This window comes from Silurus aristotelis, assembly GCF_946808225.1.
Source record: "Silurus aristotelis genome assembly, chromosome: 4".
Taxonomy (NCBI): Eukaryota; Metazoa; Chordata; class Actinopteri; order Siluriformes; family Siluridae; genus Silurus; species Silurus aristotelis.
Genome location: NC_139577.1, coordinates 26,071,895 through 26,090,410, shown reverse-complemented (window position 1 = coordinate 26,090,410; position 18,516 = coordinate 26,071,895). Strand labels below are relative to the sequence as shown.

Below are 18,516 nucleotides of genomic sequence, written 5' to 3'. Positions count from 1 at the left end.
AAATCATGGAGGGGTCTGTAATTGTCATCGTAGGTGCATGTCCACTGTGAGAGACATAATCTATAAAAAAAAATCCAGAAAACACAATATATGATTTTTTAACTATTTATTTGTATGATACAGCTGCAAATAAGTATTTGAAAACCTGAGAAAGTCAATGTTAATATTTGGTACAGTAGCCTTTGTTTGCAATTACAGAGGTCAAACGTTTCCTGTAGTTTTTCACCTGGTTTGCACACACTGCAGGAGGGATTTTGGCCCACTCCTCCACACAGATCTTCTCATCAGTCAGGTTTCTGGCCTGTTACTAAGAAACACGGAGTTTGAGCTCTCTCCAAAGATTCTCTATTGGGTTTAGGTCTGGAGACTGGCTAGGCCATGCCAGAACCTTGATATGCTTCTCACAGAGCCACTCCTTGGTTATCCTGGCTGTGTGCTTCAGGTCATTGTCATGTTGGAAGACCCAGCCTCGACCCATCATCAATGCTCTAACTGAGGGAAGGAGGTTGTTCCCCAAAATCTCGCAATACATGGCCCCGGTCATCCTCTCCTTAATACAGTGCAGTCGCCCTGTCCCATGTGCAGAAAAACACCCCAAAGCATGATGCTACCACCCCCATGCTTCACAGTAGGGATGGTGTTCTTAGGATGGTACTCATCATTCTTCTTCCTCCAAACACGTTTAGTGGAATTATGACCCAAAAGTTCTATTTTGGTCTCATCTGACCACATGACTTTCTCCCATGACTCCTCTGGATCATCCAAATGGTCATTGGCAAACTTAAGATATGCCTGGACATGTGCTGGTTTAAGCAGGGGAACCTTCCGTGCCATGCATGATTTCAAACCATGACGTCTTAGTGTATTACCAACAGTAACCTTGGAAACGGTGGTCCCAGCTCTTTTCAGGTCATTGACCAGCTCCTCCCAGAACTACATGGGAGGAGCTGGTCAATGACCTGAAAAGAGCTGGGACCACCGTCCGAGGGAGATTGACAGTCTTTTTTATCGTCTTCCATTTTCTAATGATTGCTCCAACAGTGGACCTTTTTTCACCAAGCTGCTTGGCAATTTCCCCGTAGCCCTTTCCAGCCTTGTGGAGGTGTACAATTTTGTCTCTAGTGTCTTTGGACAGCTCTTTGGTCTTGGCCATGTTAGTAGTTGGATTCTTACTGATTGTATGGGGTGGACAGGTGTCTTTATGCAGTTAACGACCTCAAACAGGTGCATCTAATTTAGGATAATAAATGTAGTGGAGGTGGACATTTTAAAGGCAGACTAACAGGTCTTTGAGGGTCAGAATTCTAGCTGATAGACAGGTGTTCAAATACTTATTTGCAGCTGTATCATACGACTACCCCATTGTAAGTCAAAAATGATCGAAGATCGTACTATGACTGTGACAGTCTTTCCTGCTTAATGCTGATATATAATTTTCATTTTCTGCTTCACTACAAGCAGGAGACATTCTTGGGTGCTTGAAAAACATGCTTTTATCACTAAAATTTCTGTTTGAAACTGTTTGGAACAAAATAAAATAAACACTGAGACAACCTTACTCCCTCGACCGCTAGCGTAAGTGGGACATCTCACAGGGCAAGAGATATGCTCATCATAGCTGCGTATCCAACTGTACTGTAAATCATACACTGCTGCCAGCGCCAACATTTTTGAATTTTTACTATTTTCGTCGTATCGTCATCATCCTCGTAATTTAAAAAAATCGTGTCGAACCATCATAACTCGGGGACCATCTGTGTGTGTGTGTATATATATATATATATATATATATATATATATATATATATATATATATATATATATATATATATATACAGTGAGGAAAATAAGTATTTGAACACTATGCTATTTTGCAAGTTCTCCCACTTAGAAATCATGGAGGGGTCTGAAATTGTCATCGTAGGTGCATGTCCACTGTGAGAGACATAATCTAAAAAGAAAAATCCAGAAAACACAATGTATGTTTTTTTAACTATTTATTTGTATGATACAGCTGCAAATAAGTATTTGAACACCTGTCTATCAGCTAGAATTCTGACCCTCAAAGACCTGTTAGTCTGCCTTTAAAATGTTCACCTCCACTACATTTATTATCCTAAATTAGATGCACCTGTTTGAGGTCGTTAGCTGCATAAAGACACCTGTCCACCCCATACAATCAGTAAGAATCCAACTACCAACATGGCCAAGACCAAAGAGCTGTCCAAAGACACTAGAGACAAAATTGTACACCTCCACAAGGCTGGAAAGGGCTACGGGGAAATTGCCAAGCAGCTTGGTGAAAAAAGGTCCACTGTTGGAGCAATCATTAGAAAATGGAAGAAGCTAAACATGACTGTCAATCTCCCTCGGACTGGGGCTCCATGCAAGATCTCACCTCCTGGGGTCTCAATGATCCTAAGGAAGGTGAGAAATCAGCCCAGAACTACACGAGAGGAGCTGGTCAATTACCTGAAAAGAGCTCGGACCACCGTTTCCAAGGTTACTGTTGGTAATACACTAAGACATCATGGTTTGAAATCATGCATGGCACGGAAGGTTCCCCTGCTTAAACCAGCACATGTCCAGGCACGTCTTAAGTTTGCCAATGACCATTTGGATGATCCAGAGGAGTCATGGGAGAAAGTCATGTGGTCAGATGAGACCAAAATAGAACTTTTGGGTCATAATTCCACTAAACGTGTTTGGAGGAAGAAGAATGATGAGTACCATCCCAAGAACACCATCCCTACTGTGAAGCATGGGGGTGGTAGCATCATGCTTTGGGGGTGTTTTTCTGCACATGGGACAGGGTGACTGCACTGTATTAAGGAGAGGATGACCGGGGCCATGTATTGCGAGATTTTGGGGAACAACCTCCTTCCCTCAGTTAGAGCATTGAAGATGGGTCGAGGCTGGGTCTTCCAACATGACAATGACCCGAAGCACACAGCCAGGATAACCAAGGAGTGGCTCTGTAAGAAGCATATCAAGGTTCTGGCGTGGCCTAGCCAGTCTCCAGACCTAAACCCAATAGAGAATCTTTGGAGGAAGCTCAAACTCCGTGTTTCTCAGCGACAGGCCATAAACCTGACTGATCTAGAGAAGATCTGTGTGGAGGAGTGGGCCAAAATCCCCCCTGCAGTGTGTGCAAACCAGTTGAAAAACTACAGGAAACGTTTGACCTCTGTAATTGCAAACAAAGCCTACTGTACCAAATATTAACATTGACTTTCTCAGGTGTTCAAATACTTATTTGCAGCTGTATCATACAAATAAATAGTTAAAAAATCATACATTGTGATTTCTGGATTTTTTTTTTTAGATTATGTCTCTCACAGTGGACATGCACCTACGATGACAATTTCAGACCCCTTCATGATTTCTAAGTGGGAGAACTTGCAAAGTAGCAGGGTGTTCAAATACTTATTTTCCTCACTGTATATATATATATATATATATAGGTATATATAGGTATATATATATAGGTATATGTAGGTATATAATATATGTAGCTCTAAACGATATTTCCAGTAAAGTATCACAATATCTTAGATTGTATAAAATAACATAAAATGCAACTGTAAATATTTAATTAAATAATTACATTTAACAATGTGATATTAAAACACTTTAGTGGAAATAAATACTGCATAGTAAATTTAATGTGCAATAAAAATGTATGTCTCTACCTGTGTTTGTGAGGGCCGGAAGGCACACCCGAAGCTCTGCTGCAGTGAATCCAGGAAGGGCTGGATCTTGTAAAGACCCTGGTTGCCACCTTGGCTTGAACGGAAGGCCACGATATGGAAGTATTTAAGGATCTTCTCGAAGCGTGCCTGGCTCATTTTGAGGGCTATGCTGCGGTTGCTGAAAAAGCCGCTGCTCCAGATGCTCAGCACGGACTCACAGCGGTGCACACTGGTGGAGATCACAAATCCCAAGAAGGCTTTCATCTCAGCCGGCGTCACATTGGTCCAGCCTTCATCACTGCCAAAGCGTTCCTGGTACTTCTTAGCATACATGTTGGTCTGAGTCACCATGTTCTGAATTACGTTGTCAGGTACAAAGAGCTGGAAGAAATCCATGGCTGTGGCAGTGGCCGGCATTTTCTGTGTGGGACCTGACGTTGGAAATGAACACAAATTAGTCAGTGTATTATGTCATTAATAACATAGCACAGTGTTTAGTGCAGTAAGTACAGTCCTTCATGTGTAACCTTCAACCCCATCCAACATGTTTAGTTTTAGTTTGAGGAGGGTTGCTTCTCTTATTTTAAAAAAAATTTTTATTTAATTTGTATGTAACTGATTCCATGATGGAAAGAAAGACACCAGTAGTAAGTTTGTATGAAACAGGTAGTAAACAACTGAGGTAGTTAAAATTCTATTGGCATAGAAATGTATTATTATTATTATTATTATCATCATTGTCATTATGAATATATATTAAGCAAATAAAAAATAGAGAAAATACTAATACTAATACTAACAGTGGTTGATAGATAAATACAAACAGTAAGATTATTATTTTAACTGTTGGATTTGGTTTAATCTAACAAAACAAATAAAGGCCAGATAGTTTGACTTAAGGACACATAACTTAAGTCGTAAGGTATGGTCAGTGTTTTTGAGCTTGTGATATTTGTATTCTTGTATTGACTCAGTGTTTACATTTTTCACAGGTTTGGTTAAAATCTTCTTCACCACTCCTTAACCACGATGGTAAAACTGCTTCATGAAAGGCCAGAAAGAAAGTAAGTAAGTAAGTACATAAACAAAAACTACAAAAAGTTATAAAGGAACAAGAGTAGTGAGTATGGTTCATTGATGGATTCTGGATCCTGATTATTCTATCAATAAAATGTTTTTTAAGTTGTTAAAAAAAACAATTCATTTACAGTACAATGCACAATTTACCTGCTACTCAATCATAGAGGCTGGTTTTTTTTAATCTACGTTTTTACACATTTGATGTATTAATTTTATCCATATAATGAGTTTGTTTATATAATATGGCTGAAAACCATTTTAAATGAATAAACATTAGCATACAGTTTATAAAAGTGCTTCATAAAATTTTGTACTTTCCATCTGAAAACAACAGAAGATTTACTAAATCTAACACAGTGACTGAACATCACTCTGGAATCATTGTCACAAGCTCTCAGATCCGGATGCTTTCATGAATAACGTCATCTGTGTGTACTATGACTCACTTCAAGCCCTTCTGGCAGATCTAAACTCTTAAGTGAATCCTGAGAAGCACTGAGGTAGTTCCTTTCCCACACTTTCCTTCCTCAGATGCTTTGCTCTGCTAGAGAAAAAAAACACACACTTGGGGCAGTTTTACCAAATGTACAAAAACATTTTTTCTTTTACTGTTCATGTTATTTTACCCTCCATTATTCTGTGCTCATTACTGATTTCAATGGTTATGTCATTGTATAATATGGGAGGTGAACAGCTGCTGCACATGACAGGACTAACACATTGCAGCTGATGGTGCCCTTGGGGTCGGGACTCTTCCAGCCTCAAGAGACTAGAATAAATTGGCTTTGTGTAGTTTATTCTACAGGGCTTTGATAACCTCTGTCTTCATAAGAGAAAGCTGATGTTGAAGCCATGCAAGTGAAGTACACTAGTCTACCACCTTCTTAATAGAGTTAAGATGTTAAAATGTGATACTTTTGCAATGCACCAGCTGGCTAGCAACCTTTAACAGAAAGAACCAATCATCCCAGAAATCTCCAAAACAAGCATGTCCATTCCAAAATTTGTAGCAAACTATTCATAGTTCCAACTACTATACTCAGGATTATGTCTCTAGTTTAGATGCTATTCCTACACCTGCAGCCTTATCACATATTTAGAATACTTGATGCAACATGGAAATTGTTATTTCTTCACGTATACCAGCGATGTTGGAAGCTAGGGTCAGAGTGCAGGGTCAGCAATATTGCTTGCTCAAGTGCCTCAAGAATGGCAACTTGGCAATACTGCGGCTTGAGCCCCCAAACTTCTGATTAGTATCCCAGAACCTTAACCACTGAGCTAACACCTCCCCTTATTATAGTTGCTCACCCATGGGAAAAGGTGCAGGAACTAGGCAGGCCTTCCAGTTGGAAGAGTTTATTAAGAATCCCCTCTTCTGGGTGTGCTGGTAAGGACAACAATCAACAAACAAAAATGTAAAGATAAACATAACTTGTATCCTCCATTTATCCTTCTAGTACATACGCAGGTGTATATGCGTACAACTCCTGATGTGATGCTGCCTCATCTGCACACACACTTGAATCCTATAAACCATGCCTTAGTCTTTCTATAGTATACACCTCTAAATACTTTCTCTATAAACAATATAGCCTCCATATTTGTCTATTTTTTTTTTTTATTTTCTTTATGTCATGCCATGTTCCTTGCTGCCAGAAACTTAAGAAGTTGAGAAGTTAACAAAGGAAACATTGTCACATTAATCTTTCCCCAAGATTTTTCCCCATTTGAATCTTGGCCAATTCCAGCCCACCAGTTAAATCTCCACTAGCATATAACATCTACCATCTGGGAAAAGATTATCTGTCAGATGTTTCCTCCAATAAGTGAATCCATCCAATTTTTTTTAAATGGGTATTCACGTTGCATCGCCAGATAACAGAGAAGTTTGCTATCCAACCCCTTTCACAATTTATAAAAGGGACACTAGTGTCACTGTGATTGAGAGGGATGAATTACACTCCCAACCACAAATAGCTGTGATGTCACCTTGATTCAAACTGATGAACTTTGGATGATAGAACACATGCCTTTCTCTTGTGGCACTTAAACTTTATACTAAAATATTGTTTGTTGTACATGCTGACATTAAACAACATTACATACATTTTAGTCTAATGTTGTAGTAATCAACATAATTTGCAGTATTTACTGTTTTACTTATAGTACCTTACCTTCTATACCTTACTATACTTGACACCAATTCTGCTTATTTAACAGCCAATAATGCATTTTTACAGTACATTCATTAATAAGAAAGGTGTTGTGAAACTTGTGTTTCGCAATTTATCTCCATGCAGCTTTAATGAATAACAGTTTAAAAGTCTATTCTGCCTTCATAAGTCTTTATAAGCTAATGATGCTAAGCAAGTCAGGTGCAGACATCCCACAGTAAATTCATCAAAACATCCTCATTCAGCTTCTTCTCCTTTTATCTTATTCTTTCATATAAGAACATCTAGCTCTAACTAATAGACAGACAGAAGTTCAGGCTTCTGAGAATACCAGAAAACAAACCTGCCATGCTTTACTTATATTAACTAATGATCTAATGCAGGGCCAGCATTTACCTTCAGCATAAAGTGTGCACATGCTTCTAAATGGCCACAGTGTCAGCTCTCCAAATAGTGTGCATCACCACAGGCTTTTAAATTGTCATTTGATTTTAGTACTGCATCAACCTGATCCCATGTGCAAAATAAACATGTTATAAAAGGGGTCAAGACACATAAGATCATTTACATTATGGTTTATTTCTTATAACTTTATTATTTTATAATTCAACAATATATCAATAATGCATTTTTTTTTATCATTCCTTTGTGACAAATCCTGTCTAATTGAATATAATTATATTTTAATGATCTCATTGATCTTAATAATTTAATTCTCTGTGCAGCGTGTTGTTGAAATGTTTGATTTTTTTTTTTTATTTCAATTTGCAAGAATGAAAATGTATTAATAAGCAGAGGATTTTATAGACATCATAAATCTGACTTGATGGTTAAATAATCTGCATGTGAACTACCTACAATGCCTAAATCAACAACAAAGAATTAGAAATGTAGATTAAGATTTATAAATAACTGAATAATCAGCAGTGGCCTTATGCAGTCTTCAAGGGGTGTGCATTTCATTTTCTGCCTAAAATTATTTATAAGCTTATATATAATCTAATAGGAAAAATACACTCTTGATATTGCTACTGTCTATGACTGATGTTGAAATAAAATAATCTCACATGACTACAGTGCTACTCGCCTGCTGCTCCATGTTTGAGCATACAACACACACTTTATTAAAGCCTTAACCTAACATGACAGCTAATATTCTACCGGGACTTGTATCTTTGTAGCTATAAAACAGACATAGCACAAGCAAGCACACAAGCCTAATAAGGACCAACGTACAGTTTATAGAGTTTCATTTAGTTCAAGAGATCTTCTTTTCACTTTAAACAGCTTGTTGAAATACACTTTAAAAACTACTGTAGGAGATTTTCTCAGCCAGAAACACCCATTTTTGCTTATTTAGAACTGTCAGTTAATCTAATAATAATTTAATTGGGAGGGGGAGCTTGGATTTCAACTCAAGGACAAGTGGTGGGATAGTGTTGTGAGTGGTTTATGTAATGTCTCATGTGTTTAGCACTCACTTATTCAGTTTAAGGTAAATTACAGGGTGAATTTCTTCCCCAAGTAAAGACTGTCTCAAATTTACCCAGATGTTGAGGTAACAGATGCTCTAACTTCCATTGTCACTTGAGTCACGTTTTTGGTATTCCCCAGATGAGGCATCTCAGTTAAACTCCATGCAAATGTAAGTTATTAGTTTTACATCCTTGCTGGCCGGACGTCGTCATCTCCTACAGTGGAAGTCCACTGTCCCACCTTCTCACTCAAAATGACTAAAAAACACAGCATTTTTCCTCAAGCTTAAGAAATATACTCTAAGAGGTAACACTGCCAGGTTTTTTCATAAATGGCAACCCCCCCTGGAATCTGTAATGTTCACTATTATGTGGAATTATAATATTTTTTTTTTGCATTCTGCCAAAAGTTCCCTATTTAGACATTTTTTAATTTTAACTCATTATTTACCTTACCTTACTGACGATCTGACACAATGACACTTTGTTTATAAAACATGCAATTTGCATGATTATTCATACTTGTGGGCTCGTTACCTAATATATGCTAATGTTGCTTCTACTCTGTGTCACTCTCTGACCCCATGATGATGGTTTTTGAAGCCCTGCTGTAGTTGGCTGTGTTCCTGGATCTGCACAGAACGGCACTGCATTATGGTTACTCCAAAACTCAGTGAAAGCTCTGGTTCGGTCAGCATGACGACCTTCTGTGCTTTAAAATGCCTCAATATACAGAGTTTTTCCAACACAGAGCCCTGCATATGCATAAAAACATAAAAACTCAGTCTTACACGAGAGTGGAGAGGACGACATGAATGTGAATAGACTTTAAATACTCACTGTACAGATGGTAAAAATAACATCTGATCTGACACAAGGCTTCCACTGAGGACAGCGTGATGAGATAACAATCATGAGAGAGTGCTAAGGGCATTGACAGCATGGTATTGTAGGGTGAAGGCATGGTGCCACTTGTCAGCTGGAAGCAAAGCCCCTAAAAAACGAGCAGCAGATGGCCAATTTTCTCTTCACAGTAACTAGCAGACGTTTAGTGGCAGTTCTGTGGAAGCATACACCATTTATCTAAAGCCACAGCTGCAGGGTCAGTGTGTGATCGAACTCATGAGTGGTAGAGGCATGGATCAGTCCAGGTGGGTTAAATCAGCTCAGGTTTATGTGCTTTATCTTCAAAAAATTGAAAAACTGGGCCTGTAGGTATGTAGGGCTGAAGGCTAAATCTTGAAATTAGGCCCTGCCTTTCAGCTCAAAGTAAAAAATAAATGAATAAATCAATCAAAATGTTCATCATAATACGAAGATAAATACAATTTAGTAGAATGCATATATAATTTAACACTGGTCTGACATGCTTTCATTTTTCTTATAACGTAATACACTATATAACCAAAAGTTTATGGACAACTGACCATCACATCCACACGTGGGCTTGTCAGAAACACGGAACTGTATAGAATGTCATTGTGTTCTGTAGTATGCATGCCAGTGCCCCTGTACACAAGATGATCTCTATAAAGGCATGCTTTGACAAATATGTAATGGAAGAACTTGAATCATGATTTTAACCACACTGAAAACCTTTGGAATTAACTGTAAAGTTGACTGCAACCCAGGTGTCTACAGAAAATATTAGTGCTTGACTCACTGATTCGTTTGTAGCTGAATCCCTAAGCCTTCTCCAAAATCTAGAGGAAATATTGCTTTCTGAATACAGTAAAATAAGTATGCAGTAAAAACCCTTGGTGTGATTATTGACTCCAGCTCATAAAGATTTTATTACAAGGATAGACTTCTTTTATTTCAGAAATATTGCTAAGATGTGAAATACGATGTCATTACACAAAGCCAAAACAATTATGTGCTTTTGTTACCTCTAGGCTGCATTATTATAATGCATTCCTGTCTGGATGTTCCATTAGGTACATAAATAAGCTCCAATGAGTCAAGAATGCAGGCATCCATACTAGAACCAGAACCATTTATTGTAAAGAAGATATTCCAGTAAAATGCTGTACTTTAGCACAATTAATGTCTTTTGTGATCTGACATCCCCAAAGCCTGCTTAAAAAATATTGTGGAAAGCCTTCTTAAAAAATTTTAGTTTATTATACTAAAAGTAGAAACCTGGAAGAGGTTTTTCAACAAGCACACAAAACTTTGGCTGTGTAGTGTAAATCTTACCCTGTGTTCACACAAGAGGTGTCACGTAAGTGACATTCAATATACCAAACATGTTCTGCTTGCTTTTAGAAAGATGTCAGTGAAACATGGAGAACATCGCACTTAATGATAGTCCAGCTGTAATTACAACACAGCTCGATAAAAATGTCACTTGAGACAGTAGGGTAGTGCAAAATACTGCCTATTTCAGTCTTTTCAGTATTAGTATCAGTGCCTTACAAGCTTTTCTCCATGCTACTACAGGATGCACAGCATAAACTATTTTGCAGATGATGATACCAATAAATAGATAAATGCGGCTGTGTGACTTTAATTCATTTGGTAAATTAGGGGATTGTTTACAGAAATTCCTCTAAGGAAAATAGGCCTTTATTAGCCAAAATAGAACTGTCTATCCTTTATTACACACAACTGACTAAAAAGCCCCCAGTTTTATTTTTTTTTAGATAATTTACCATATTTGCTTAATATATGCAAAAAAACAAAATTAAACATTGGATTTTAATACAATGCTTAATTTTTATTGCACCTTTAAAACTAAATCAGAAATGTTGTCTCTTTGTAACTATAGCTAAGCAAGCCAGCTACCCAAACATAATGCTAAGCCTTAGCCAGCAGGATATTTTGTTTAAGTAATATCACCACTTTATGAGTAGCTATTTCACTTTAGCAGCTAGCCACATATGCTAACAAACTAGCCAATGCTGTGTTATTATAATATCAATAATTGAAACCAAACAAAATATCGTATTGTATTATGCAATAAAAACCAAGCTGTTGCAAGCTAGCTAATGCTTGGCTATCTATTATATTATGTAATTAAAAACAAGAGCTAGCTAATATAGCTAGGAACCTAACTAGCTTTGAGAAAGGTTTTATATTGTGAAACTGAATTTTATTCAATTTTATATCAATTTTATTATATTTGTAGAATTAATAGATTACAAATATACAGTTTAGTATTACTGTGGAATAATTTCAATGATATGACCACAGAATTATGTATGCTAACAAGAGCCGCAACAACAACATGTGCATGATGTTAAAAAGCTTAATATCGATACATGTGACATTATATATGATACACTTTACAGACAAGTGTTTTTGGGCACCTGACCTTCACAGCCATATGTGGCTCTTCCCCAAACTGTGAGCACAAAGTTGGAGGTACACAGTTGTATAGGATGTCTTTGGATATAGTAGAATTAGAGACCCAAACCTGTTCCAGCATTACAATGCACTTGTACAAAAAGTGAGCTCTATGAAGATAAGGTTTACATGGATTGGAGTAGAAAATCTTGAGTGGCCTGCGCTAGCCCCCTGACCTTAACCCTACTGAACACCTTTAGGATAAATTGGAACGCTGACTGCACCTCAGAACTCCTCATGCTATAGTACCTCACTAAATAACTTTACTGATGCCCTTGTGGCTGAATGAACACAAATCTCCACAAGCACACTCCATTATCTGGTAGAACATCTTCCTAGAAGAAATGAGAACAGCAAAAGGGGCGTATATATATTATCTCACATACTATTATAATGACCTATTACATACTTATATACTTATACATGCATTATCTCTTGCTGTGCCATCCTACACTAAAGTGCAGCTAACAGAAGCTCAGAGTAAAAAAGGAACTCTTTAACGTTATGCATTACGATGCGGTACAAATAAAAGACCGATAACGTGGACACATTAGTGTGTAAAGAGCTAATTGACATTGATTTATGTGCTCTGTTACAGTCAGAGTACAGGTTCAATACTTATTACCCAAACATGTCCGTAATAACCCATCTATTTTCTCATACTGGCCTGATTAATATTTACACACTCATGATTATGATGCCAGTTCCTATTATAGCACTGGGTCCCAGCTAAGTGGTTGCTCTTTCATCTACTGTGTAATAGGTTGGTGTTTAAGTGTTTCCATTCATTAGCTTTGCTCCTCGCTTTCTTTTTCATTGTCATCTGTCTTTCACACTGACGGGTGTAAAGACATTTAGGGACGTTTGCCGCTTCCACAGAGAAACCGCTGTACTGTGGACAGATTAAAAGAAATCAATTTGCACACACTTCTAAACTTTGGGGTTTAAAAAAGGTGAAGATATTTTCATTTGACTTTTATTGTTAATAATGATTATTATTTATATATTACTATATCATTTTTTGTTTTTTTCTGGTGGAGGAAAGCAGTCATCAATAACTCCTGTTGCTGGTGGTGCTGTTGCTTGTTGCTATCTTTAGACTGCTGCCAATTTGCCCCAACAGAAGCATTTGTTTTTCCGATTAGGCAGCCAAGTAATGCCTCAGCCATACTTGAGGGAATCTGGATGGATTTTGAAACAGATCAAAAAGAGTGTCCAAATGTTTGCCTATTTTTTACTGATTATGATTATCTACTAAGAAAAGCCCACTCTTTCATCCACTTCCAATTCAGTTGTGGTCAGACATTCAAAATATTAAACATGCTCAATATTTACAGAGGGCTGCACATGTTACTTGCACTCTGACAATGTACACTCTTTTATGCCACTATAAGGACAAGTGTGTTTCTACTAATGTGTTGTTTTTCTCTCTCTCTCTCTCTCTCTCTCTCTCTCTCTCTCTCTCTCTCACACACAAACTCTCACTCTCACTCTGTTGCGCTACACGTGTTACTCCTGCTACCTGATCCTGAATGACTCGGCTCTCTAAACCTGACTGGCTCATTATGACGCTCTACTTATTCTTGGAGCTTCACTCACTTGAGAATAACTTACAGCTACTGCTGAGTTTGGGAATATTGTCTATACAAAGCTTTTATTTTTCTCTTCCATACATGCTGGTTCCCTTCCACCCTCCCAAAATGATTCCAGAGGGTTGAATGTCTATGCAAAGATGCTCCTCAATGTCAAATGCCATTCTATCCTGAGATATTTTGACTTCATGTCCAGTGTTTCCAGGTTTCCAGGAAACTCAGAACCACCACACTGACCACGATCAGATCAAAATGCTAAAGTGTAGGGGTCACATATTTTATGAAGGACTGATGGTGATCCCAGGTATCAGGAGTTGGGACTAGTGGTCAGTGGTTTGTAAACATAAACTGTGTGGTGTTTTATTCTGGCCAAATCTTGTAGGATGCATACGGACAAAAAAATGTCTAACGTTGACTAGAAATTGTAATTCTTGTAGTACGGCCCAGACATGAGTCATGCTGGACAAAAGGTTCTGCCAAATGCAACATGTAAGCATCTATACACATCATCTTACAACAGAATGCATTAAATAGAACATAGAAAACAAAATTGCAGTCCACTTTATTAGGAACACCTATATGACTGCACATTCATGCAGTGAGCCAAACAGCCAATAATGCTGCAGCAGTGCAATCCATGCAGTTCATATAATCAGGTAGACACAGATGACAGGTTTTAGTTATTGTGTCTTCAGACTGCAGAAAAGTGTGAACTTTGTGTGACTTAGTGTGAACAGTGACTTTCTGGAATGGGTTTTTGAGTATTTCAGGACCTGCTTTCAGGTCCATTCCAGTCCCAGCATCTCAGCATGAACAGCAAACCTTGAGATGGACGGCCTACAACAGCAGAAGACCACACTGGGTTCCATTCCTGCCAGCCAAGCACAATAATCTGAGGCTATAATAGTAACTGGCTTATCGAAACTGAACATTTTAAGATAAGGTGGAAAAGACACTGATCTTTTTCTAAGATTATAACTGCATTGGACAAGTTCTTGACCTATTTTTTGTTTTTATTTGCACCACTGTGCTGCAGCCACATGATTGGTTGATTAGATAACTGCATAAATGTGCAGGTGTATGGGAGTTTCCAATAAAGAAGTCAGTAAGAATAATATCACTATACTTTTTTTTCATTATTAAATAACCATTAAAGTTGGGCTTTATCTATTCCTGCATGGAAATTAAACAACGCATTGGCAAATATTCTCTTTTTATCTTACAATGAGCATGCCTTTGATTGGTATATAAGATAGGTGCACTCTCATAACCTCACTTTTGTCGTGTGTCTTGTGTAATGCGATGGCATGCTTTCTTACAGAGACAACGCTAATTTTAAGCTTTAAGGATAATGAGTCAGAGCTGTCTGCCCACTCTGCTGCATTTCTATCCATTTCATCTGCATACTCATCTCCGCTGTCAATTTTTAACTTTACCTTCTTTAAAAAATAACTGCATTTGTCCTACACCTGTCTCATCTATATGTGATGTGATTAGAAATTGAGGAGGTTTGATTGCTTATTTCACTTAATAAATAAGGATGGATCTGATTATTAAACACCATCAGAGCTTCTGTCGCAATGTCAGGTAAAGAGTGCACTTTTACTCATATGAAGCAGTCAAACCCATGCATTTGCATTTTGCACAGACTCTGAAACCACATGCATTAAACCAGATGGCTTAACTTCCTGCCATGCAAAATGTTTGCAGCATAGGAACATTAATACAGGTTGCAGACCATAATGCTTATTCTAGTACTTATATTTCTTCTGTGCCATCCTGTGTGTTCACTACCACTGACATGTGTCACCCTGTAATCAGCATTTCAAGAGATGTATAGTGTATTTACTTCTGGATCATGGCCAGTGACTGACTTTCTGTCTGAATTTGGCTGCTTTCACTTTCATTACCGAATTCCCTATCCAAACCCTATCTGACCAAAAAAAGTAATAGTCTGTGTGGAGTTTGGATGTTCTCTCTGAATGTGTGGGTTTTCTCTAAATTCTTGTTCTGCCTACGGATCCAAAAAAACATGCATGTAGGTGGACTGACTGCAATAAATTTCCTCTGCATGTGAATGTGTCTGCATTGTGTCTTGGGATGGACTGGCGTTCCATCCACGGTGTATTTCGGCATCATGTCTAAGATTTCCGAGATAGGCTTCTATCCATCATGAACCTGACCAGGAAAAAAAAAAAACTTGCAGAAACGGAATAAATGCATTCTGAGCTCATGTGACTGGAAACTAAAATCAGGTGGTTCCCTTTCAGATGTGTCTTTAATGTGTATATTTCCCGGAGGAAAGTAGACCTTTAAAACTAATTTTGGACATAATTGTCCTTCGTGTGCACTCATGTCCACCAGGGAATGCACAAGTGCCTTAATCAAGACCAGTAAGGCTATTACATTACGTTTGAGGAATGATGCTATTTTATGATCATACGATCTTCCATTACTGTAAGCGTCACACAGCCTGCAGAATCTGCACATAATCATGTCTTCCCTAATCCATGATATATATTTGTAGAAAGTCAGAAATGTGTGTAAGGCTGGGGAGGTTTTCCGACGCACCCTTTTAACCTAGATGTCAGGACTGGTGGGGGATCGTGTCTTGTCCGTTGTCTTACCGTATGTGTCTTTATAGTGGGGGGTGTCAGTGTCCAGTAACGCATCGTTCCATCCGTCCTCCTCTTCTCCCTCTTTGAGCTCCGCATGTCCACCGGAGGCCGCACCGAAGGAAGCGCGCGTGCCGCCGGCCCCTGCGCCGCTCGCTCTCTCGCACGCCTCCGGGCAGCTGTCCGAGTTGGAGTCGCCTGTGGTGCTGTAAAACGGGTTCTCGCTGCTGTCGTCTCCCGACTCGCCGAACACGTCGTCCGAAATCTGCAGGCTCTCGTAGCGCGAGCGGGCCGCCTCGAGCAGCGACAGCGCCCTCCGCCCGCACTCCGCCATCACGCGTCAGAGCCGGCGCACGGTCGTGCGAGCTTCGGCGTCCGGGAGTAAAGTGTCTGGGACGAGCTCAAGCTCCAGCATGCGGTCCCGCTTTACACCCCCCTCCCTTCCCCTCCCCTCCCCGCAGCCTCGCTCCCGTTTACACGCGCGTGACGCGTCTCCTCGAGGATGTCGCAAAAGCGAGTCAAGACCGCACGAGCGCTGTTCCCATTTACCGTAGTGCTGAAACCCGTTCTGAGACGCGCGAGCGCACCGGCGAACAAAACCTGAACTAGCGTGCATCCGTACAGGGTGCGTCTCTCTCTTTCTTTCTCTCTCTCTCTCTCTCTCTCTCTCTCTCTCTTTACTATTCCTCAGAAATCACCTGACTCGCCCTCACTCTGCCGTCCAATCGCGTTATTCTCTGAAGCTAACGTCAAATATAACGTCTTGCCAAAAGGGATTTTATGGAGGCACGGATTCACGTCTCATATTCAAATGTCTCTCTGGGCAGTGTACTGTTTACCTTACCATTTATTTTTCTATTACATATATTCCGTATGTTTTGTCGAAGGCAATGAATTTACTGTCTCTAAAGGCAGCTACTGTAGTAAATTGTACTGTAATACCTGCCAGATTATTATCGAGATTTTAATTTTGTGATTTCATCTTCTCGTATATTTTCTGGTATAACTTTATAGGTGGAAAAAAACTGTGCAAAATGCTCTATGCACTGAGTAAAATATTACTCTACACTATACATCATCATATTATTATTATTATTATTAGCATATGATGATGATGATGGTGAGGATTCTTCTTCCCTTCTTCTTCTTCTTCTTCTTCTTCTCTTATTATTATTATTATTATTATTATTATTATTATTATTATTAATATTATTATTATTATTATTATTATTATTATTATATGGGTATTTGCTGTTCTTTTTAATACACACCGACCAGGCATAACATGATAAGATAAGATAAGATAAGATAAGATAAGATATACCTTTATTCTTCCCACAGTTGGGAAATTTCTCTGTTACAGCAGCAAAGAATAAATAAATGCAAATCTATAAAGTATAGACACATACTATAATATAAAGTATATACACAACACAATGTATAAATACAAATAAGGAAAAGAAGAGACCACTAGTAATAATTAGTTACGCACGTATTGCACACAGGTGGTATTGCACTACGACATTATAAAATTACAACCGGTGAAGGGAATAACACTTTTTTTCTTCATCATGGCACCTGTTAGTTTGTGAGATATATTAGGCAGCAAGTCAATATTTTGTCCTTGTAATTGATGAGTTAAAAGCAGGAAAAATTGAGGATCATAAAGGATTTGAGCGATCTTGACAAGGGCCAAATTGTGAAGGCTAGATGACTATGTCAAAGCATCACTGCAGCTCTTGTAAAGTCAAGTCAAGTGTATTTCTATAGCGCTTTTCACAATGGACATTGTCTGAATGCAGCTTTATATAACTTAAGAATTAAGGTGAATGGTGTGTATTTATCCCTGATGAGCAGCCATGGCGACTGTGGCAAGGAAAAACTCCCTTAGATGTTATGAGGAAGAAACCTTGAGAGGAACCAGACTCAAAAAGGAAACCCATCCTCATTTGGGTGACATCAAGAGTGTGATCATAATCTTTAAACAATACAGAACACTGGAGAGTGAGAACTAACATAAGCACCGGAATGTAAGATTATAAGTAATGTCCTTTTTACAGTTTTATACAGTCATTTGAGGTTGTGGAACCAGGAGCTACTGAGCAACTCGTAAAATAGCTCAACATTTGAGACCATTGTTAGAAAAAAATGCTACGCAGTGACAAAATACATGAAACACTTTGGGTTCTAGATAGTCCTTGATGGCTTGCTGCCTCTCCCAGACTGATTCAATTAAGTCTATGATCAAGATTGATACAACTGAAATTCGACATCAAACTACATAACTACTTTTTATCAATTTTAAGCCATTTTGAGGATGAGCTGAATTTGATATAGCGTGGGGTGGAATCTGGATTGAGGCAGTCTGTAATTCTTACACCATCATAGATCCAACACCAGCTTCTAAATACCAGAGCCTGTAAACACTCAAAGAGGTCCAGTGTCAAAACGCTACATGAAGTGAAATCCAAATCTTGTGGGATGTTAGTGGTCTGCAGTGGTCAATATCTATGAAGGTGGTACAAGGAAGGAACAGT

The 18,516-nt window shown here is 38.5% G+C and overlaps 2 protein-coding genes across 2 annotated transcripts in view; one reads left to right on the top strand and one right to left on the bottom strand.

Annotated features, from left to right (window-relative positions):
• The window catches only part of pgbd5 (piggyBac transposable element derived 5), a 42,893-nt gene extending 26,159 nt beyond the window's left edge, over positions 1-16,734 (bottom strand). The window contains exons 1-2 of the mRNA XM_083538555.1: positions 15,992-16,734; positions 3,693-4,123 (exon numbers count right to left, since the gene is read on the bottom strand). Coding sequence (XP_083394681.1) covers positions 3,693-4,123; positions 15,992-16,313 — 753 coding nt within the window. The 5' untranslated portion in view covers positions 16,314-16,734. The remainder of the gene's footprint in view (positions 1-3,692; positions 4,124-15,991) is intronic.
• Positions 1-18,516, top strand: part of phactr2 (phosphatase and actin regulator 2) — a 279,098-nt gene that overhangs the window by 155,759 nt on the left and 104,823 nt on the right. The window lies entirely within an intron of this gene.